This window comes from Meriones unguiculatus, chromosome 21, assembly GCF_030254825.1.
Source record: "Meriones unguiculatus strain TT.TT164.6M chromosome 21, Bangor_MerUng_6.1, whole genome shotgun sequence".
Lineage (NCBI taxonomy): Eukaryota > Metazoa > Chordata > Mammalia > Rodentia > Muridae > Meriones > Meriones unguiculatus.
The window spans coordinates 35,800,298-35,823,672 of NC_083368.1; the positions used below are offsets into that span (position 1 = coordinate 35,800,298).

Genomic DNA, 23,375 nt, shown 5'->3' on the forward strand with positions numbered 1-23,375 from the left:
GCTTGAAAACTGCTCAGCAAAACCGGTTGGTGTTCCCTCCAAAGGACATCCTTCGCACAGACAGCGATGGGTACTGCAGTCCATTTCTCCATGGCCGCCCCCATTGACATTCAGGGCCAGGAAAACAGCTCTTTTGCTTCCGCCCTTCCTTCCTGATCATCCATGTTCCCTCTGCATCCAGCCTTTGGCAGATTGTGACACACCTTTAACCACAACCCTTATGCTTCCCAACTCAGTCTGATTTACAAGGGGAGATTTAGGATGGCTTGAAGGCCCTGTGTGATGGGCCTTTCCCATCCTTCCTCCATCCCATGCCCATCTCTCTCCTCACCCCATGCCTTTCTTCCATGCCTACAATGGCTTAAGCAACCTGGTTTCATGATCCTCCATGATGAGCTAATGTGTTCTTCAGCCAGGGTTTACTCCCAGACCTACCTGCCCAGAAATGCTTCCCTCCAGAGATGCAGGGCTCGTACCTTCCCAGCAAGTCCCCCTGCAAGTGCAGTAGCCATCTGACCTGACCTATCCTATCCATCTCTCTCTCTCTCTAGCTTACCTTCCTCCATCACCCCTTTACCACTCAAATACAATACATACTGATACCTCAGTGAGAACTATTTTGTAGGCAGCACTGCACAGGCCAAGGTAAATTCCATTAGGCTGCTGAGGAGGCCACCACTGCCCTCTGCCCAGCTGTGCACTGTTCTTGCTTGTCCACAAGTCTTTTCTCAACACATGGGCAAGACTCACACTCTCACCCGAACTAGAGAGATCTCATTTCCGTTTCCAAATGACAGCCTGATGCCACACACAACAGAATCATTATTCTCCACTGCCCCATCTCTATGTCACCATCAGACACATCTTGACCAGACTGGTGGGAACACAAGCTAGGACTCCTGTCTATTTTCTACTAGATCCCAGGATCTGGAGCATGGCAAACAACCCATCCTTTCTCCCATCTAACTATGGTGCCTCTTTTACCTTGTCCTGGGGCATCACTTTCATACTAGTCTCTATTTTGTTCCTTTGATGTCTCACATATATTCAGGTACCAATGTCTTCCCTCTAACATGCTACTCCTCAGTCACCACTGGAGTCCCTGTGTCTGAGTGCAGCCCAGTTAATTACTTGGTCTTTCGTACAGTATGGGGAAAGCCCTGGATTTGATATGTTCACTTTGAACCCAAATCTTCTCTTACCAGTGTTAGCATTTAGGCAGCCTGCTTCTCAGTTGCCTAGTAACCTGTGATGTCATCGTGTGTCGCCCATCAGGTGTGTGGCAGATGCATACACACCTGGCACTGTTCAGCTGCGCAGGAGCAATAAATGGACCCCTGCCTCTTACCTCTTGTTCTTTTGCTCTCTCCTTCTCTCCTGATCTCCGTCCTTTCTCTGTCAGGACGCCCCCTCCCACAACATGTCTCTCTCTTTTCCCCTCCTTCCCTCTCTCTCTCCATCCAATAAACCTCTTTCATATAATAACTGTTGTGTTCATCATTTTTTAAAAATAATAACAACCAGCACAGCTCTTAGTTGACTCTCTAGGCTGTTTGAAAAACCAGAGGCCCACATTAAATGAAAACAACAATCATTTTTGTCTTCTGACTTCTACTTTACATTCCTTTTCTTTTATTGCATTAGGTTATTAGGAATTCCGGGGGACTGGCAATATTTGCGGGGCATAGAGCCTCCCCATCTCATTAACATTAATGGGAACATAGCTCATGTTTTGCCATTAAGAGTGATGTTTGGCGAACTCAGTGGCTGGCTCTTTGATCACTTCCTCCTGGGGTGGGGGAAGCCTTACCAGGCCACAAAGGAAGCCAATGCAGACAGTCCTGATGAGACCTGATAGGCTAGGGTCAGATGGAAGGAGAGGGGGACTTCCCCTATCAGTGTACTGGGGAAGGGTCATGGGAAGAGATGGGGGGGAGGAGGGAGCTACAGCTGGGATACAGAGTGAATAAACTGTAATAAATAAAAAAAAAATTTTTAAAGGATGATGTTTGGTGGTAGTTACTGTGAATTCCTCTTATTTCTAGTTTGCTTGGAACTTTTAATCAAGAGTGAGTATTGAATTATTTTTAAGAGCTTTCATGGCATTTGCAGAGATGACCTGGATTGTCTGGCTAACTATAAAATGCAGAATCCTCCTTTTTTTTTCTTAAGGTGATAATAAACTTTATGTGAGTTCACTGCTGCATTCAGTTTACTATATTTTGTGTAAATTTAAGGACGCAATAAAAACGGGAAGACATGCTATGCAAAAAAAAAAATGGACGTAAGAGGAAAATCTTAATTTCTAACAACTGTCGACTTTCACGCTGGATGGCCCAATGAGTAGAATGAACCACAGCTAGGACAGTGCTTCATGACAGCCCTGGATCAGCAGTTAATAATCCTCTTTCTTTACATATGTCTCTCACCAATAGTGCGGCTCCATCACCAGGCAGCACTGCTTGAGGGCGCTCCCTATTTCAGTATTTCTCTGCTTCAAATTTTTGTTTTGTTTTTAATTGCATCAAAACACAAATAACATACAACTCACCGCCGTCGTGATTTTAAGGACGCAGTCCGGCAATGCTCCATACACTCACCTTGCTGTTTAAACCCCTGCTCTGATCTACTCTGTGTCATCTTGTTAGTGATCAAGTAGGACGTTAGTTTTGTGATGCCTCCTAAGCCCATTCCTTGGGAATAGGGTGGTCTAGGATAGTTCCAGTGTTAGGAATCAATGCTAGCCACCCTCAGTCCCGAGATGTAAGACCTACCCATTTAGAAGGGTGTGTATATACTGGAGAGTGTTAGATACTGTGCTTCAGCACAAATCAAATAACCAAATGGCTGATAACCGAAAAAAAACTGTTGCCATGGATCCCTCATAAGCCTATCAGCTTAAATGATGGGGATCTGAGTGTTTAGGATGTCTTATTGCTCCTTATTCAAATTCATTCATTAAATAGCTAAGTTCTAAATTTCCAAGAACACCTCATTACAAAAACAGACACACCTCACCACCATCACCAAAACCCACAATGCCACTCTCTCCTTTATACGGGATCTTGGCATCTCTAACAATAAGGAGTTCTGGCCAGCCTTCCTGTGTTCCTTCTCTATAGACACATGCTTCATAACAAACTGAGAGTTCTACTGTGCACGCACCCTGATCCATCTCTGCACAGGCGATTAAAAGTTTCCTTTAAAACTGTCTAATTTTAGAATTAGATATAAATGCTACGGTTCCTCCTGAAGACCACAGCAGTTATTTTTGCACTGGTGATCACATCTAACTCCCTAGAGGCCTTCCTATGAGAACCATCAGGAACCTGAGGAGTGCCCAGCCCTTGGTCTTTTCCATGTTGAACTCTCTCACCTTTCTATTAAGTCTGGTAACTGTTTTTATTAGTGTTGTGACTCTCTTCTAACATATTTCCAAGTTTCTCCATCTCCCTCCTGAGTCTCAGAGCCCGGCATAAGTGGCTGCTGAGAAGGGACAAAATAACTACAGGCGGGCTGTGGAGTCAGGTCGTCAAGAGAAACAATAAGGACAAGGTGAAAGGCCCTGACTATTGCCCAAGCCAGGAAAATGGGGTCAGAGGCAGTCAATCGCCTTCCATCTATACACCCTCTGTGCCAGGATCACACAGGCAATGAGTCTGAAAGCCTTTCTACTGGACACTCAGAAGGTCGGTTATTCAACAGCATATAGAAATTCTTAGCAAAAAGAGAAGTCTATGAATAAACCTAGTTGCTAAGTTTTCACTTGTGATGGGCTACTCAGAGGCAAGCATGGGCCTTCGTTTGGGAAAATTGGTATATATGAAATTAAGTAGCACTTATCACTATGAAACTGAATTGCCTAAAATGGAACATATAGTGGGAAGGAAGGACTCTGTATTGTCAGAGGGCAATTTGTGAAGTAAGCTCTCTGTGGGCTCTAGAGATTAAACTCACTTCATGCTGTCAGGCTTGGAGACAAGAGCCTTTAGCTCCTGGGCCATCTTTCCAGGCCTCACCACTTTATTTTATTTTTGAGCAAGGATCTCTCAGTGAACTTGGAGTTCATTGACCTGTGAGCCTCTCCAGTTCTGTCATTACAAACACCCACTGCTGTGTTCTTTTTTGGTTTTGTTTTGGACACAGGTTCAGGGGATGGAAATCCAGAATGTCATGCTTGCGTAATTAGTACCATACCAACTAAGCCACCTCACCAAGCCTCAGATACCTTTTAAAATAACACCTTAAAAAGAAAAAAAAAAAAACACAAACAAAAAAACAATTTGAACTGGGACATTCTAGGGCTACTTAACTGGGAGGGAAGGGATTCAGTTTGCAAAAACTCTTAATCTCTACACTCAGAAAAGCTCAAGGACATTTCCCGATCCATCCCGGCCTGTCTTTTTCTGAGAATTTACTTGGAGAAGTGAGGAATTTAAAATCTGTTTCTACTTACTGAGCTTAAATGAATGGCCTGGTCTGTCCCTGGCTGCACGCAGGATGGTACTTACCACACTAAAGAAAGCCAGGCCATTGGGAAGAATGTCAATGTCCTCAGCGCCAGTTTCTGCAAGTTCAAGGGATAGATAAATGTCACTATCAAACTCTGCTATTGGTTTAAGACAGCATAACTGTGGCTTTGTTTACTTTATCTGAGTGTCTATTTCTTCAGGGATGGATCCAATTTCTTTTTCAAGGCACCATTGTTTTTAATAAACGTCAGTCTAAACCCTTTCCTACAGTGAACTTCTGACTTTAAATGCTAGATATTTTGTGTTTACTCAAATCAAAGTCAAGTTATCACCACATTTCCAAGCACGACACCGAACAAGCTGACATCTGCACACTTCTAGGGTAAACATCCAGATGTCTGTGTAGAAGTAATTGACAACAGGGGAATATTACTTCCACAAGGAAGGGCCCACAGTCATTTAACCATGCAAATCTTCCATCTCCCTCTCTGCTCATTCAGTCTGAAGCAAAAAGACATTTTTCTCATTAACAGTGAGAAAACACCTGGGATTACATATTCCCTCTCCAAAAAAGAAAAAGAAAACGAAAAGAAACAGTGGCTATTTGTTCTCATAAGCAAACAAAACTTCCAAATTAATCTTAGAAGTATAGAAAAACTAGCAAAAAAAAAATCAATGAAAAATACCATACCATGGACCTATGGCCACTGTAGCTCCTGACGCCAGTCTCTGGGCCAAGCTACAATTACTATTGATTGTTATCGACTGTCCGTGGCACTGTCCACACAGCATAGCAAATAATTAGGCGGGAGACCTTCCCCACGGCCTCACTGTACACATTTTGCAGACAGATAATAGAGATCCAAACACAAGAAAAGGATAAAAATGGCTTATATTAAGCCAAATCATGACACATTCTTTCAGTCCACGAGATCCAATCTTCCTCCTTAAGACCACTCCAAAGGTTATGGCTGAGAATATTTCTATGCTGTCAAAACCAAAAAGCGTTTATGTCATCACTTGGTCTTAATTCATAACTCTGCCTGTGGGTGTTTTTTTTACCCCTAAAGCCCTTGTTCTGTCAGACAGAGAGCACAACATAACTAAGACTACAAGGATGTTTACTTCATAACAGTAGCCATTCTGCCGGGTCGTCAGAAGGGAGGCCTGTCCAGAGATGCTAAAGCGTGTTCTGGTGGTGGGGAGGATTCCTGGGTCCCTGGAGGGCCACAGACGGGTTCAAAGAACCTGTGAACCCGCTGAAGTTCGATGTTCTGAAAAATGTCTTGTGTACTTAAAGAGGAGAACTTTTTTGTGACAAGAGTTCCTGGTTTGCGGCAGACCCATGAAAGGAACTGTGCTGACCCCAAATGTTTAAGAATCACCAGATGTCCTGGTATGTTCAACTTCTGACACTGGATGCCATGTTATCATTACCATCTACAAAGTCCGTGCTTGAGTAGAAAAAAAACAGCAACAACAAAAAGCAAAACAAACAAAAAGAAACCTCTTACAATGTTTAAATAAATTTAGGAGTTCAGAAGTTAGTTGTCATTGGCCACAGGTGGCCCACAACCATGTCACACAGACACACACAGACACACACACAATGCTAGCCTGGGTATTGCTTCCTGGGTCCATGTAGTAGAAACTCAATTAATTAAATTTGTCCCTTAAAAATTATTTAATAAAATTTAAATTGAACATGTACATATAAAAAAAGGGTAGCAATAACATCACCAGTTTCTTGAGAGGGAGAATGATGAGTGACTTTTGTTTTCTACTTTCTTCTTTATGCTTTTCACATTTTCTATAGGCTACAGGGATAGCTTTATAAGAGCCTATTCATGCCTGGTTGTGTCGGCCTAAATGGCATGCATAGGTAAACAAACAAATAACTCATAAGAAAGATATAATTTTCTACAAATAACAGTATCGTATTAATAACTAAGAAGGCAACTTTAAAAGATACTTCATTTCAGCCACATTGTGCTCCCCTCCCCCTCTTTTTTTCTGTTTAATCCTATGGTCCAACTCTAGTGAGGAAATTGAATTTCATGTCTTGCTCATTTTGGAATGTTGTCAAGATCTGCGTACCGAGGTTCATGTCTATAGCTAATATCACAGCAGGCTTTCATCATCGCCCATCACCCTTCAGTGACTCCAAGCGCAATCATTTCTGCAGGAAGAAGCTTTCTCCCTCCTCTGGTTGAACAGCAGTATCAGTAGTACCAGCTGCTAATGTGACCCAGTGCTTACAAACTGTGAGCTATTTATAAGTAATTTTCATTATTTCACAACAATGAGAAGTAGAATTGTTTCCTCACACGCTAGGTATTAAAGAAAGGAGCCTTTGAAAGGTTAAGCAAATTGCAAATAAATCAATCAGTCTCTGCTTGGGAAGGTGAGACTGAAGGCTTTTGGTCTGTCCTACAAGTATTAGCCTATCATTTCCTGAACTTTCTGTTAGAACCACAGAATGGTTCTCCCTGGAAGCAACACACTTGGACATCAAGATCTCTCAAGTGGTTAGAGCTTGCCACACAGCCTAACTATCTGGGTCTGAGTCCTGGGACCAACAGAACCTACTCCCCAAAGTTGTCTTTTCACTTCCAGACAGTGATAAATTAATATGAATGAATGAATGAATAATGAATGAATACATTTCACTTTGTAAATTCAGTCGTGGACAGTTTCAAATTTGGGTTTTACTCCCAAAATTTTTGCTTTAGTGTCTTTCACTAAAATCATCAACAATTCAAATCTTGAACCTTTCTCTAAAACCGCCTTTAAAACCCTTTCTCGAGAAATTCTTCTCATTGGTCACCTCTGCTTTTGACCCTTCGTCTTACTTCAGCAATTGTCTATCTACGTGAGAGAAGGCCAGCTGTTCCCTGGTCTTACACTCCCCGGTTCTTGTTATTTCAGCAACTGTCTATCATCTGTGTCAGGGAAGGCCGGTGGTTTTATGCTCCCCACACTCTCCTCCTCCCTTCAGAGGGAGAGACACATGCAACACGGCTGCCACAATTTCTTGCGACATTAATGACCACGTATATAAGTTCAGGTCAACAGGACATGAGGATAAAAGATCTACAGAACTACTGGGAAAAAGTAAGATAAAAAAAATCTGTGTGCACTCTTTCCCACCCTATCCTGTGTTGAAATGGCAATAAATGGGGTTGTAATCTTGGACAAAAATGGAAGCAATGTGTTGGAGACAGTCTTATTACTTCATTAACCTTTGCTCCTGGATAACGACATGAAAACAGTCATGTGATCACTCTGAGCCTTTTGCTAGACACTTTTTTCACTCAGGTTCATCTGAAATTCTCAAAATAGACCTTGAATTTATGGTGTTCCTTCTGCCTCTGCCTCCCGTTTCTGGATTACAGGCCTATACCATCACACCTTAACTCTTTCTAAATTTTTGATTCACTACTCTGGCACATATGTCAATTAGTCAGAAAAAAAAGATAACACATTAAAAATAATTTACAAGTTATCTGAACTCTTTGGGCTTCAGATTCTCATGTGTCATAAAGAGAAAAAAGGAAATGTCAATCTGTGTCTCATGGATTTGGGCTTGCTTGTGTGTGTGTGTGTGTGTGTGTGTGTGTCTATATATATATATTAGAATGTAGATTAGATGGTAAAAGTTCTAGACCTGAAACTAACTCAGAAGAGAGGGGAAGAGCAGGGTGGTGGGAAAGCAGCTGAGAAATTAAAAACTTTGTCTTAGTCCATAATTCTGAATGCCTAGCATTTTAAAAATAAAATTGTTTTGAATCGTAAGCCAAGCTCAACCTAACCAGTTCTCGGCATCATACTTTTTATTATGTAGATGCTGCTATTGTACTAAATTGTCAGTCTGTGAAAGCCTGCCTATCATATAAACCGGGGGGGGGGGGGGGAGGGGATTTAAAAATACAATAAGTCGTAAACTAATTTCCTTCACCACAGAAAAGATGCATATTGTCTGCTAAGGAGTTAACGTCTATTACCGATTAAGCCAGAAAACCATTATAATATGAGAACACTGAAAAGTTACCAAGAGTTCGTTCGCTTCCAGTGATGACAAAGGCAGCACTGTAGTGTGTGTATGTGTGTGTGTGTGTGTGAGAGAGAGACACACAGAGAGAGATCATGTGTAGGATGTCCAGAGCACTAGCAGGAGTGACTCTCCGCTCTTGAACAACTTAGTATCATGTGTCAAGTGCACAACCACTAAAATTTCTCCAAGTAGCTCATCCTTACCCTTGTGTGTGCCGAGAAAAAGGCGAATTTGTGTATGTGGGGGCGCTGGTCCAGCACACTTTTTCTTGTAATCAAAGACTACTGGGTAAGCAACAGCTGTCAATATTTATATCCACAAGTTTTATTAACCATTAGAGGCTGCAAACATGGCACTCAACAAATGTTCATATGGTATGTTCTAACCACAGGGCAAAAGCAGAACAGAACGGGGGAAGGAAAGCACAACTGTAATTAGACCTAAAAAATGTATCCCAAATGTGCTTCTAATCACTCATCTTCTCCGCTCTGTTGGCTGCCGAAGAGCCTCCAAGGCACTGAACACTTCAGGAGAGGGGGCAGAGGTGACATTTCTCCTCCTTCTCTCCAGTTCCAGACAGCAGCTCACACATATCACAACAGAAAGGTCGCAAACACAGACAGACGCCTGTTCAGAATACAAATGCTCCTGGGTTTGTTTTCTTCAGAGGCACGCTCCATCCCAGTGAGCCGCAACAGCAGTACATTTGGCAGTTTGTCCAGTAATGTGTCTGAGTGTGCCCTATTATCTTCCCTGAGACTGAAAACCACAGAAGGTGGTCTGCAGAGAGCCAAGGGCTGTTTAATAATGTGACAATTATTAACTCGATAGCAAAAGTAACCAAAGAGTTCAGTGACCCAGCCTCCCACTCTTGTCTAACACCCTTCAGAGACGTCTCTTGGCTGTAGCCACACCAGTTCTGAGGCCCTTTTTTATTTTCCTGTCAGGAGGCAGGATAGATTAAGTTGCTGGATTACTTGGCACTTCACCAAAACCTTCATTTCTAGAAATGGCTGCAGAAAAAAAAAAAAAAAAAAGCAGAAATCAAGTTAACCTGGCTTTTAAGCCTGAGTCTGGGTGCTCCTCTTAAATGTCTAGAGGACTGTAAGAAGAAAGAAGGAGGAGGAGGAGGAGGAGGAGGAAGAGGAAGAGGAAGAGGAAGAAGAAGAAGAAGAAGAAGAAGAAGAAGAAGAAGAAGAAGAAGAAGAAGAAGAAGCTCCATAAGAACCATCCAGGTAGAAGGAGCTAGGACTAGGAAAATACAAAACGCCAATGAAGAAAAGGGAAAGGGACAGAACTCATGAGACAGATAGAAAGAACAGAGGGCTGGCAGGAGATCTGCAGAGAAACTCTTTGGTAAGCCAGATAATCTGCTTTTGCTCAAGTAACCTTTTGTTGTTCGCACTAAGTGCAGTTATAAATAGGTGGAGTTATCAATCTTGCCAACCTGATGGTAATTCAGTGATGATTCCTCTCTGTTAAGGATCTATTCAAAGACATGCAAATGCAAGAGCAATGGTAATCACTGATTTGTCTAAGATACCCATCAGTGAAATGAAGAGAAAACCCAAAACACAGGAAAACCTGTGTAGTGACTGTTCATCCGACAAGGGGTTAATATGCAGAACTCGTAAGTAACTCAGATAAACCAACAGCAACACCCAACCAAACACCAAAATACAGTCCAACTGAAAAACGGGCAAATGTCCCAAATAAACATATATCCAAAAAAAAAAAAAAAAAAGACATGCAAAGACATGCAAAGAGCCAACCAAAAAGTTGAATATCTAATTATTAGAGAAGGACAGTAGGATAGAGCTCACCCATTAGAATGACTATAACTAAAAAGACCAAAAGCTTACAAATGTTGGTAAGGATGTGGAAAGGGGGGAAATCTTACCTCCTGTTGCTGCTGTGGGGTGTGTGTGTGTGTGTGTGTGTGTGTGTGTGTGTGTTGGGTGTAAACAGTATAGTCATTGTAGATACAGGGAATCTTAACACTGAATCAAACTACCTACGATCTAGCAATCCCTCTACTGGGTAGATATGCAAGATGCAAGGAGATAACGTCATTAAATCAGAGGAATACCTGCATGACTGTGCTTATTGCAGCACTATTCGCAACAGTGAAGCCAGAATCAACCAAGATGTCCACCCATGGATAACTAGACATGAAATAAATTGGCAGTCCCCATTTGTAGTTATATTAGAATATCATTCTGCTATAAAAGGGTGAAATTTTGAGCCAACTGCGGGGTCGCTTACTTTAGAATCACAGCACTCAAGAGGCTGAGGCAGGAAGATTCTGAGTTTGAGGACAGATTGAGCTATACCACAACTGCAAGGCCAACGTTAGCTACACCATGAGATGTTTCCAAAAGCAAAAGTAAACAAAAAACTCCTATACAACAGCAACAACAACAAAAAGCGAAGAACAATAGCCTCTCGCTTGCAGCAACATGGCTAGATTGGACAATATTATATTGTCAGAACTACCAGGCTCAGAAGAATATATGGAAACCTGTTCTTACTCAGTTGTGGGAGCTTAAAAAATGTTTGCCACACAGTAACAGAGAGTAGAACAGAGGTGACTAGATGCCAGGAAAGTCTGAAGATGCTCAGCATCTATTAGAAACAGTATCTGAGTAGAGGGAAACCTGACTCATTTAATTATTACGCGTTGCATATATCAAATTATATGCATGCCTATACACATTACACCGATCAAATTATAATACTGTACTCAAATAAAACATATTTAGTATTTAAACATGAAAAGAAAATAATCAGAACTCTATATGTTTGATATAGTTAACAAACAAGGTTTTGTTTGATGTTTCTTATATGTTCTAAAGCAGGAGAAAGTTAGTTATATTACTTGAAGTTTGTGTTTCATTGTGTTTCACTAGGCTCTGCTACTTATATGTGGCATATTAAAAATTAATGAGTTTTTTTTAAAAATTGTGTTTTTAAAAAATAAACTACAGTCACCCAGCTTTAACACTGATAGACTGTACTGTGCTTCCTGCTGCTAAGAGTGTTAATGGCTTTCATGTAAATATTTACAAATGTGGCATAACTTTGCAGACAGAGGTAGCTCTATAATATCTTTGATATAAAAAGAATGGAAAGCTCATGCACAATTCCCCTTGTGGGGAGGTTGGAAGGTCAGTCAGTTACCTGTTTTCCCAATTTGGTCTTTAGTTCAATATTTGTTCAATCACTATAGTTCAATATTTGTTCAATTTAGTCCAATATTTAGTCTAATATTTGTTTCATTTTTCTCCCCTCCCTATTTCTCTTTCCCTCTTTTTTTATTCTCCCTTTTCCCTTCTTTTTTTTCCTTTTCTCTCTTCTGCTCAAATAAACAAAAACAAGCAAACAACAACAACAACAAAAACAAAACAGAAACCCTCACAGACAAAAAAGACCTTGCCTGTAGCAGCACTCACATGGCAGTTGAGTATTTTTCACTCCTACCATATTTATGTTGATATATTCCGGACACTCTATGATGACTATACCAGTGGACAAGCCCTTTCCTATGTCCTGACCATGCGCTGTGCTGTTCAACATCAGCCACTCTTTCAATTCTAAACTATTAGGTGCCTCAAGCAAAATAAATACCCCAGGCCTTTTTGGCTTCTGAGGTAGTATATGGAATGGCCTCTACTAAATTAATATGATCGAGATGAGATTCTTCTGGGAAATGCTCTGTAATCTGGACCAGAAATTATAAGGTAGGAGATTCTAATTAGCAACTGAGTGGGTAGACAACTGTGGCACCTTCTACAACAGACACTTTTTGAGCCTTAAAGCTCATCATACTTGTAGTACAAGCACTCTTGAGGTAGAAGCAGATTTCTCTAAATTCAGGGTCAGCCTGAACTACACAGGAAGTTCTAGCTTAGCCTGGCATGCACTGTAAGTCATCGCTAATGTTTTCCTTTTTATTTATTCCTCTCTCATATATTACATCTCAGCTTCAGTGCTTGCTCATCCCTGCCCCTGATACATTACTGAACTTTATACTCCAGATGGTTAAAATGATAAGCTCTGCATTTTATACACATCGTTTTAAAAACTTTAAAAAAGCAACAAGCCTTACAATATAACTACAGAGTAAACTAACCTGGGCCCCCTATGGGAGTTCACAGAGACTGACCCACCAACCAAAGAGCATGCATGGGCTGGCTCTAGACCTTCTACACATATGTAGCAGATGTGCAGTTTGGTCATCATGTGGGTCCCCTAACAATGGGAGTAGAGGCCGTCTCTGACTCTGTTACCTGCCTTTGGATCCTTTTCCCCTAGCTGGGCTGCCTAGTCTGGCCTCAGTGGGAGAGGATGCGCTTAGTCCTGCTGAGACTCAAGGTGCTAGGGTGAGCTGGTACCCTTTGGGGGCCTTCCCTTCTCTGAGAACAAAAAAAAGGGGGGAGGGGGGAGGGGGCATGAGGTGGGACTGAGAGTCAAGGAGGGAGGGGGCTGGAATAAGTCTGTGAAGTGAATAGACTATATATATGCATATATGAATAAGCACTTTAAAAAATACCAAATTGTACATTAAAAGGGAGACTCAAGAAATAAATCATAGAACATGAAAATATTAAAAACAATAAGCAGTTTGAGGCCAGCCTGGTTGATACAGTGAGTTCCAGGCTGTCGTCAGGGCTACATAGTGAGACTGTCTCAAACAACAAATAAAGAAAACGACAGCAATAAGAGAAACCCTGAGGCAGGACTAAGGGAAGGGCTCCGTTTGTAAAGTGCAGGCTTCGCAAACTCAAAGACCTGAGCTGGATCCTGGCTGGGCAAATGAGAGATACTCTCGCAAAACAAGATGAAGAAAACAAGGTGGATAGCACCTAAGAAACATTAGCTGACATTGTCCTGTAGCCTCCACGCCTACACACACGGACACTTCCCACCATGCGTGAAAGCATGTGTACACACATGCACACACACACACACACCTGTATACACAGGGACACGTGCTCACCGGAGAAGGAGAACTACATGTGCAAAGTCATAGAGCTGCTCATAGCACTCAGGGGTAAGAAGAATAAGGCAGGAGGAACAACAGCTCCTTAAGATGTCAACTGTGACAATAGTTCATGGGTATATTTGCCTGCATAGGCACTAACTGTGTCAGGGGCAATGAAAATGTTTTATCTCTAGAGTTATTTCCATGGGGAAAAAAATGGAATTTGCTGACGATAGTGTTACTTGCCACTTTAGATTTCATTTGAACATATAATGTTCAAATGAACTTTTCACATACAGTAGTGTGCAGCTGTTAAAAAGGAAGGTAATTATGTGGATATAAATGGCCAAAGTATAGCGTTAAGTGAAAACACCGATTTGAAAATATTCAAAGTTTATTTAACAGTGTTACTGGCTATAAGGAGCAGGACGCTTCTGTGTAATGCAGATTTTAATTTGCTTGAAATAAAAAAATACATATATATCATCCAACTGCCTTTCCCATGGCCAAATGCTGTCATGTAAATGCTGGAAGGGGCATGCTGTTACTCGCTTCCACATTACATCTCCCAGAGTAGATCCCTGAAAAAAGATCCCAAGAGTTCTAAAGTCTAAAAACCTTCAGTCTAATGGCAAAGTCAACAATAGCAGTAACTAGTAAGAAGAGCAAGCTTTGCCCCTGCTCATATGTGTTCTGACATCTGAACCATCTCTACTCACACCCAGAGCCGCCTTCTTAAAAAGCCAGCATTTCTATCACCCACTGATAAGTTAATAGAAACTACTAATAGCCTACTAAGTCCTACGGACTTTGGTAGATGGCAAAGGTAAAAACCAACAAGACAAGGACTCTGCCCTGAGGGAAACTGCAGACAGAGATGGTGGAGAGGCCCTCAGAGTCTGTGCATATCTGTCATTGTCTGCTGCCTACCCGAGATGCTCTTAAAAGAAAGGGGAGACAGAAAGACCTGGAGGGGACAGAAGCTACACAAGGAGAAGCAACAAAACCAAAAACTCTGGGCACAGAGGTCTTTTCTGAGACTGATACTCCAACCAAGGACCATGCATAGAGATAACCTAGAACCCCTGCCCAGATGTAGCCCATAGCAGCTCAGTGTTCAAGTGGGCTTCCTAGTAAGGGGAACTGGGACTGTCTCTGACATGCACTCTGTGGCTGGCTCTTTGATCACCTCCCCCCGTGGGGGAAACAGCCTTACCAAGCCACAGAGGAGGACAATGCAGACAGTCCTGATGAGACCAGATAGGCTAGGGTCAGATGAAAGGGGAGGAGGACCTTCCCTATCAGTGGACTTGTAGAGCATCATGGGAGGAGAAGAGGGAGGGACGGTGGGATTAGGAGATGAGCAAGGGGGCTACAGCTGGGATGCAAAGTGAATAAAAGGTGTTTGATATAAAAAAGAAAACTAAAAAAAATAATAATAATTAAAAAAGCTGCCGCCAAGAGTCAGGCACCATGGTGCATCCTACATAGGGCCTCTGTGTTCACAACTGAGACAACTGAATAAGAAGACCGTGTTGCTTGTATGTTTGAATGCTTGGTCCCCAGTTAGAGAAACTGGTTGGGAAAGATTAGGAGGTGGGGCTTTGTTGGAGTGGGTGTGGCCTTGTTGGACTAGGTGTGTCACTGGGGGTGGGCTTTGAGGCTCCAAAATCAGGCCCAGTCTTTCTTCTGCCTGTGTGGAGAGGCTGTGCTATCTCAGCTACTGTCTGCCTGCTTCTGAGCTCCTGGCCACGATGGTCGTGAACTAACTCCCTGAAACTGTAAGGAAACCTCCAATGAAAAGCTTTCTCTTACAGGTTGCCTTGCAAATGATTTGTCTTCACAGCATCAAAACAGCAACGGCAGCTGTGTTTGTTTCCAGTAAATAGGAGCGTCAACTATAAATCAGGGTCAAGACCCGATGTTGGTGACAGGATGGTGTGCAACAACAATACTCTTCCTGCTTATGTAGAATTTACCATCCTTCCACATTCCCACCACTGAGACACCAGAACACAGTCTGCTAGGGGCGTGTGAAGTTTCAACGACACAAACAGAACGCACACAAGTCCCTAAGAGAACCAAAAAATAATCAAACAATAAACACATATACGATTCATCAGTCTAAGAGAGGAAAAAAGAAAAATACAGGAAGCCTAAGATCACAGGGGATGGGCCAGAGAGTCCCTGCTGATGGAGTGATCTGTACTAATAATTGCTGAATGATAGTAAGGGCATATCCTGTGCTTCCAGCCAGCACCAGAAGGTCCCACGAACAGCAAACACCTTCTCATACGTACCTATTCCTTTAATGAGGTGGCAGTTTGGAAGGTCCACAGATTCCACCTCTCTGGAGGCTTTAAGTCGACCTCTGTTGGGAAACAAAGAAAATCTATTTGTGTAGGCGTTCTCTGATTCATCTCGGAAGGGTTTTTAAGAGGCATACAGCAAGCCATAAAGCGGATGGAAGAGAGGGAGTGAAAACGAGGGTAGGAACATGCAAAGCACAAGAAACAACATTAATCGTAGAGAGGGTTCTGTTCTCCATACGGGCAGGGATAAAAGATAGAGCTGTGGACTCAAGAGGTAACACACGCATGCAATTTCCTGGGCAAATATAAACGGAGCACCAGCTCACTCTTCTTGTAGCTCGGTCCTGGGAAGGGAGCGCAGGTGTCAAGCCAGAAGCCCAGCTTTCTACTGAGGATCCAAAGAGCACAGTGAGCCTCCCACTGTGAAAAGAAATCGGCAAGAGAAAAGGGTTGGATGGAGGGGACCAGTGAGAAGGCGCATGGGTAAAGGTTCATGCGGCCAAGCCTCATCCCCGGAGTTCCATCCACAGGACCCACGTGATGAAAGACGAAAACACGCCCACAGGTTGTCCTCTGCCTCTATGCTGTTCTCCTTCTCACCCCAACACGCATACATAGTACAGATATGAATACAATTTTCAGAAGAAAGAAGGGCTGCGGAGATGGCTCCATTGGCAAAGTCTTCCCTGACTCACACAGAGCCCTAAGTTTGAGCCTCATCACATAAAATCCAGTGTGGTAGCGAACTGCATCAATGCCCCCAGCACTCAGGAGGTGGAGGCAGGAGCATCAGAAGTTCAAGGCCATCCTTGAGTACGCCGAGAGATCAGAACCAGCTTGTGAGACCTGCATGTCTCAAGTACTAAAACTATTTAAAAGAAAATAGGGATTTCTCAGAGCCTGTGGATAATCGTGTGTGTGTGTGTGTGTGTGTGTTAGGAAGGTACCAGGGGGTCTAGGAACATGTGTGAGGTCAGGTCAGAGGACAATATTGTAGATTTGGTTCTCTCCTTTCACCTTTACATGGGTTCTGAGGATAGAATTCACCATGTCAAGCTTGTACTGTAACCACTCTACCTTCTGAGCCATTTTTCTGGTGCCAAAATAAAAATAATACGATCAAAGAGCATTACATTCCTTGAAATACAACCATAAAGCAAATAAATACTATGTGGCTATGTACATGCAATAAAAATGCATTAAATAAATAAAATTTTAAAACTAATGTAATACAGTATGATAAATCTTAGTCCCACATGTCCCTAGAACAATTTAAAAGGCAAATTACAACAGCAAAAAGAAGCATAAATAATTGAAGCAGCTGTAGCAAGAACAGTACTGATAAAAAATGATGCCAGTAGTCATAGTGATCAAAGGAAGAAATAGTAAAAATATCTATAATTTGGTGCGGGTCTAAGTTGACCACTGCTTTAGGTGACATACCTCAGTGAGTTGGTTCAGTTTTTCGGCTAACCCCACCAACTGGGTACCAACAGTCCCCATCTTACATGTGATAAGACCAACTCAGAGAGAGAGGAGCAAGGTTCCTTGCAACTGTCTGGCAGCCTTCGCTCTTCTCATGGTACTTTTCTCACATAGGTATGAAGAGATCTGGATTCTTGGGTTATCAATAGCATAGCCACGACCCCTGGCAGGCCTGTGGCTCTCCTCAGGTCTCAATCTTCCTCACAGATACACTGAGGCTCAACCTAGAAAACTTCCAGACTCCAGCAACGTGTAGATACATCTAAACAATGGGTTCTAGTAAGCGTCCTGGGTTGGCCTCAATGCCACTTCTATACAACTTGCTACTAGGGACAGTGAGAATGCTCACCCACCTTTCTGGATGACCATGAAGTCAATAAACTACATGACTAAATGTAATCTGTTCCAGGCAACAGGTTCAGATACACTTGAATGGCCTAGCGTGAGGCACTTGCTTCAGAGCAAACATAGGTGACTGAAGAGGGCCATCTTCAGCTGGGTCAGTTGCACCATGACATCTTTATGGATGCAGTCTACCTACGAGTAATACTCACTCAAAAGCCAAGTGCGACTTTACTTAATCAAATAATTTTCACCCGATCTTCTTTATTACAAAAGGAGAAGGAGATTAACTTAAATCCTCTGTAGCCCAGCTGTCCCAGGAAGTAACTGCTAGCTATTTTCCCTGGAAGGCCTCTCTGCCCCCGATAGCCAGCGGGATTCTATAGACTCCAGATTTGATGGCTCCCCAGAACCAGTATCATTTTCACTTCTCACCCTTCTCCCACTCCTTCCCACTGTGGAGGGGGGATGACCCCTGCCGCTTTTGTATCTAGGTGTCCCCAAAAGAGTTCAGTTTCGAAAACATTTGTTCCTAATGGGGAAAACCCCAAGAGAACCAGCCACCAGCCCATCCTTCCCCACAGCTGAAACACATGTACAGTGCTGGGCGCATCAACAGCCATCCTGCACTCTTGAGAAGGCTGAGGACCTAAAGTCAAGAGTGAAGGGTTAAACCATGCAAATATACAAATATTTGCTTCATTGCTTAACTCCCATGCGATTGTCTCAGCACAAAAAAAGTAAAGTGACTAGTCCAGGGTACCGGGGAAACAGAGCTTTCAATGGATTTGGGCTATCTTGCTACTAATCATAAACCCCTAACAGTCATTAACTGGAAATCAATCTCTTTTTTTATTCTGGAGAGAGCAGTGCCCACCCAGACTGGCTCCAGACACAGGGCGGGTAGCAATAAGATAGGCAACACAGTGGTGCAAATGCCTGACAGGGAGCCCTTTCTCTTGCCTTTAAATTAAAAAAAAAAAAAAAAAAAAAAAAAATTGACAGGGCTTTATCTTCTGTGTAACCACATACATAAAAGGGGGCTTTTATCTACCATGCACAGACTTACAAAACCCTTTGGAACTCACCCCTTTGGCTACTGTAATGCTTCCACTAGGTAGCTGGAATTTGTGATTCGTCATGGAAACCTGGGGAATTTTGCTCATTCGCAGAGAAGCCAGGAAGCGTGTGTGGAACTGGGCCACAGTGTACTGCGGAGCTGGCCTAGAGCGCAGGAATTCCCTGGTCTCGCCAGCCAATCTCTCCAGAAGTCAATTATTTACATGTGAATTAGTGAAAGGAAGCTGTCTATCTAAGAAGACAGGGAAGGCAGAAAAGTAAAAGGGCATTTCCCCCAAGTGTCAATAAATGTACCTTTTTCAGTTGAGGATCAGCTGTTGGAAACTTGCCTAAGGCACACAAAGCCCTGATTTGTAATCCCGGGACTACAAAGGAAATGAGGAAATTGGAAGCCAGCCTGGGCTACAAGAAACCCTGTCTGTCGGTCCTTCTTTCTGTCTTTCCTTCCTTCCTTTCATCCTTCCTTCCTCCCTCTCTCCCTCCCTCCCTTCCTTCCTTCCTCCCTCTCTCCCTCCCTTCCTTCGTTGACTTATTTATTGCTTAACACAAATAAGTTTTAATGTATTTAATGTATTTGTATGCACGTATGATGTGATGTGTGTGGCAGTGTGTGTCTGCATGTGTACCTTCGAGTGTGGAGGCCAGAGGTCAGTCTCAGTTGTCTACCTCAACAGCTGTCCACATAATTATTATTTTGTTTTTGAAAGAAGATCTCCTGCTAAACTTGGAGCTCACTGATTGGCTAAAGTGACTGGCCAATGAGCTTCCGCGATATACCTGTCTCTCCTCCTCACTCCAGCCCTGGGCTGACAGATGGACACTCACGTGGGTGGCTTTTCTGTGGATGTTGGGGATCTGAACTCAAGTCCTCATGCCTGCCCAGTGCCCACTTTACCGACTTTATCCATCTCCCTGAGCCCAGATGTTCTATATTTTGAATAAAGTATATAGTAGTCTCACGATAAATGACAAGGAGCAAGGTGGAAAAAAACCATAAGTAAAAAGAGTGCCCCTTCTGAAGTGGTCAGAAGAAAACTCTGGAACTTCTGGTTAGGGCTATGATAAAAGGCATCAGCCACAGAGATGGCTCAGGGGACAGGAGTTAGTTACTTGCCACTCAGTCTTGAAGATCTGAGTCTTATTTCTAGAACCTAAGGTAGATAGAGAAAACTTGCTCCCAGAAGTGGTCCTCTGACCATATTCACACATGCATACACACCCACATAATAATGAAAGCAATAAAGTAAAGTTTTGAAGGTACAAGCTTCAAGGAAACTGCGGAGGCTTATGTCTTGGGGTTCCTGCCCACGCTTTGTTCTCAAGTGTTCTCAAGTTTCACCACTCGTCCAAGTCTGTCTTTGCAACCTACTTCTACTTTCTCCTCTATTGCTCAAGAAGGGAGGGGCAGAAAGGGTGGCAGTGGAGTGGCACCCTCCCCTGGGAAACCGAGCCAGCTACAGCTCAGTGGGAGAAAAGACAACTTCAATGACATTTATCCATCGGGGACAAACTTAACGAAAATTTATCCATGGTTTATTTCAAACTCAAGTGGAAATTTAAGTGGGCATCCTGGGAGAGGGAAACAGCTTGACAGCCAGTGTCCCGTCTTTAATAATTGAATAAACAGTTAGAAGGCACCAGTTAGAGCAAAAAGAGCAGCTCAAAGCAGCGGCCTTTTCTCCTTCCTCTGAAAAGCCTTTCCTGCAGGGAGCTTAGAGCATGCTGCTTTTTGAAGTAGACTCTGGCGGCGGTCTGAGAGGAGAAGGTTGCATTTGATCATGTCACCACACTGCAGGCAGGAGGGACTGGCATTGCTGAGGTCACGTGGTCATCCTATGCCAAGTAGAGGGTGCCCACTTCAATCTGCCAATGACGTCTCAAACTGATGCATATACCAAAAATCCATTATATGTACACTATGCTAAAGAGTGGAGGGTGCTGCCGACATGGCTTACTTGGGAAAGCACTTCCTGCACAAACACCCATGTGAAAATTGTACACAATAGCTCGGATCTCAAATCCCAGTCCTGGGGAGGCAGAGACAGGAGGATCCATGGAGTGTGCTGGGGATCCCAGTCTAGCTGCATCAGTAGGTCCTGGCTCAACGAGAGACCCAGTTTCAGAAAGCAATTGAGGAAGACACTCAGTGTTCACCTTCCGTCTTCATATAAACATACACACACACAAATACACACATGCACAAACATATATGTAGCATGCACACACACACACACACACACACACACACACACACACACACACGGTTCTCTCTTTATCTAGAATTCAGACTTAACTGGAAGACCGGATTGTCTGGGGGAGGTTGGGGGAGCTCTAACTGTATAATGTTTGCCCTCACCTCCACATTCTTATATCACCCCATCCAGAGCTTCAGCTAGCCAATGAACTGACCAAGTCGACAGCTACAAAATCACTGTTCACAGAAGTTTAGCTTAGTCAGGGCTTTGTAAACAAAGTTTGCACCTAGTTTTAAATTAGCTACCCTCTGCATTCAGCACATGCGTGTGTGCGTGAATGTGTGTGTGAAATGTATGTGTGCATGCAACCATGGGCATACATATAGAAATCAGATGAGGACGTTGGGTGTCCCCCCCATTGCTCTCCACTGTATCATCTAGGGACAATCTGGGGTCACCGGCACTCATGGCCCTGTTTGATTTTTAGTGTGTCCTTTGGACTTAAACACAGGCCATCGTATTTACATCACAAGACCTCTTACTAGCCATCTCCCCAGCCATACCCATTGTGAACTGTCATTTACTCTTTCTTAATTTGTAACTATCCTTGACCTTCAAAGGGACTTAAAATTTGGACCGCAGGGTTAATAAGCAAAGAGGGAAAGTTGACTGAGAAAATTTCAGCTTGCGTAAACACTGATGATTTGACCATTGGCGAGGGCTGAATGCATTCAGGAATTTTCATATCCTGTTTTTAATACTGAAAGCCGAACAGAGCCCACAAACTCACCGAGCTGCTAAGACCTCAGAGAACACAGGAAACAAAACCAGGGGACTACAGCAAAGCAGACAGCTTCTGCCAAGTGAAACAAGCAACCCACGGAGTGGGAAGATGCATTTGCGATATACATTTGATAGTAGCCAAGATATGAAAGAAACTCGCTCGTTAGCCAAATAAAGCAAAGCAGGCAAAGAAAAAGCCAACAAACCAGTTTCCAACAAAGCAAAAGCCCTGAGCAGAGACTTCTTAGAAGACAAATGACGGCCAATGTGCCTGTGAAGAAATAATCAACATCTCTAGTCATCAGGAAAATCAAGTCAAACAAACTCTTCAAAAGATACCATCTCACTCCAGTTAGAACGACGATGCCAAAAAGAGATAGAACAGCAATGAGCACGTCTCTACACTAGAGCTTGAACACATGGTCCCACACACGCTGGCACTCTACCACCGAGCTACACACCCTGTTCAGAAAGAGAACCTCAATTTACTGTGGGTGTAATGAAAAGCACTAGGCCACTGTGAAAACAAGATGGAGATGTCTTAAAATTTGTTAAAGTAGAAGTGCTACAAATGATCCAGCGGTCCCAGCCCTGGGTATATATACCTACAGGGAATGAAGCCTGGGCTGATGAAACACTTGCATTCCAACAGTTTCTCAGCACTATACGTAACAGCCCTCAAATGGAACCTCCCTATGCACCCATGAACCGAAAGATGTGCACGATGGATGCAGTGGAATTCTATTCAGGGAGGTAAGAGAAGGAGAGAAGCTTGGTGTTGCTTGTGTGCAATCCCAGCACTCAGGAGACTGAGACAAGAAGACTTTCATGGCACAGATGCCAGCTGGGGCCAGGCAGAGGCCCTGTCATTAAGGAGCCAGGAAAGAAGGAGACAAGGGAGGAAAACTGGAAAATTCATAGATAACTGTGAAAGTTATTAATAGAAGAGGTTAGCCAAGGCAGGGGATGAGCCAGTGGTGGCAGGGATATTGACCAAAGGGTACAACACTATAAAACTGTGGTTAGAATATAGGCATATTCTAATAGGCATATATTGATTACAGCTAACCACAGTGTATGCTTTGAACTAGGAAGAATAGAGTTTTAATATTCTTAGCCCCCCCAATAAAACAGCGAGTGTTTAAGTTGACTGCTGTGCTGATCATCACGACCTCATTACATATATATGTTAATGTTTCAACCTTATATGTTGATACATATATTGTGTTAACGTTTTAACATAATGTTAACCTGTCAATGTCTACTGAGCCCGTAAGTACCTACATTTATTATATACGATCCAAAACAAAACATGACCCAAGTCCATCCAATGCATGGCTGTTCCGCAGGAGAGGAGCATTTCCATGATGCGATAGTGAAGCAACATTGCCACTCCCTGCCACCGGCATAAGCATCCCTCCTTGCTCCAACGCTCCCCACCCCCCACCCCAATTTCCACCCTGCCTTATCAGCAAATGAAGCAGGGGACAGTGGAATTGCCTTCCGAGCTTTGGATTTTGTCTCTCATTTCTGGGGATGCAGTCTGGGTCTCCTTTATCATTTCCCAACAGCTGTGATGCTGTGACCGCTTTGCCCACCGTCTAGTTAGGGAGCTCTCCACACCGATGACGGCCCACGATGCGTACTACGGCATGGGGATTACCAGGA

At 43.1% G+C, this 23,375-nt stretch overlaps 1 protein-coding gene across 1 annotated transcript in view; it reads right to left on the bottom strand.

Moving 5' to 3' along the window:
• Pon2 (paraoxonase 2) overlaps window positions 1-23,375 on the bottom strand; it is a 32,343-nt gene that overhangs the window by 7,490 nt on the left and 1,478 nt on the right. Inside the window, exons 2-3 of the mRNA XM_021655165.2 lie at window positions 15,811-15,881; window positions 4,512-4,567 (exon numbers count right to left, since the gene is read on the bottom strand). Of these exons, the coding sequence (XP_021510840.1) occupies window positions 4,512-4,567; window positions 15,811-15,881 (127 nt within the window). The remainder of the gene's footprint in view (window positions 1-4,511; window positions 4,568-15,810; window positions 15,882-23,375) is intronic.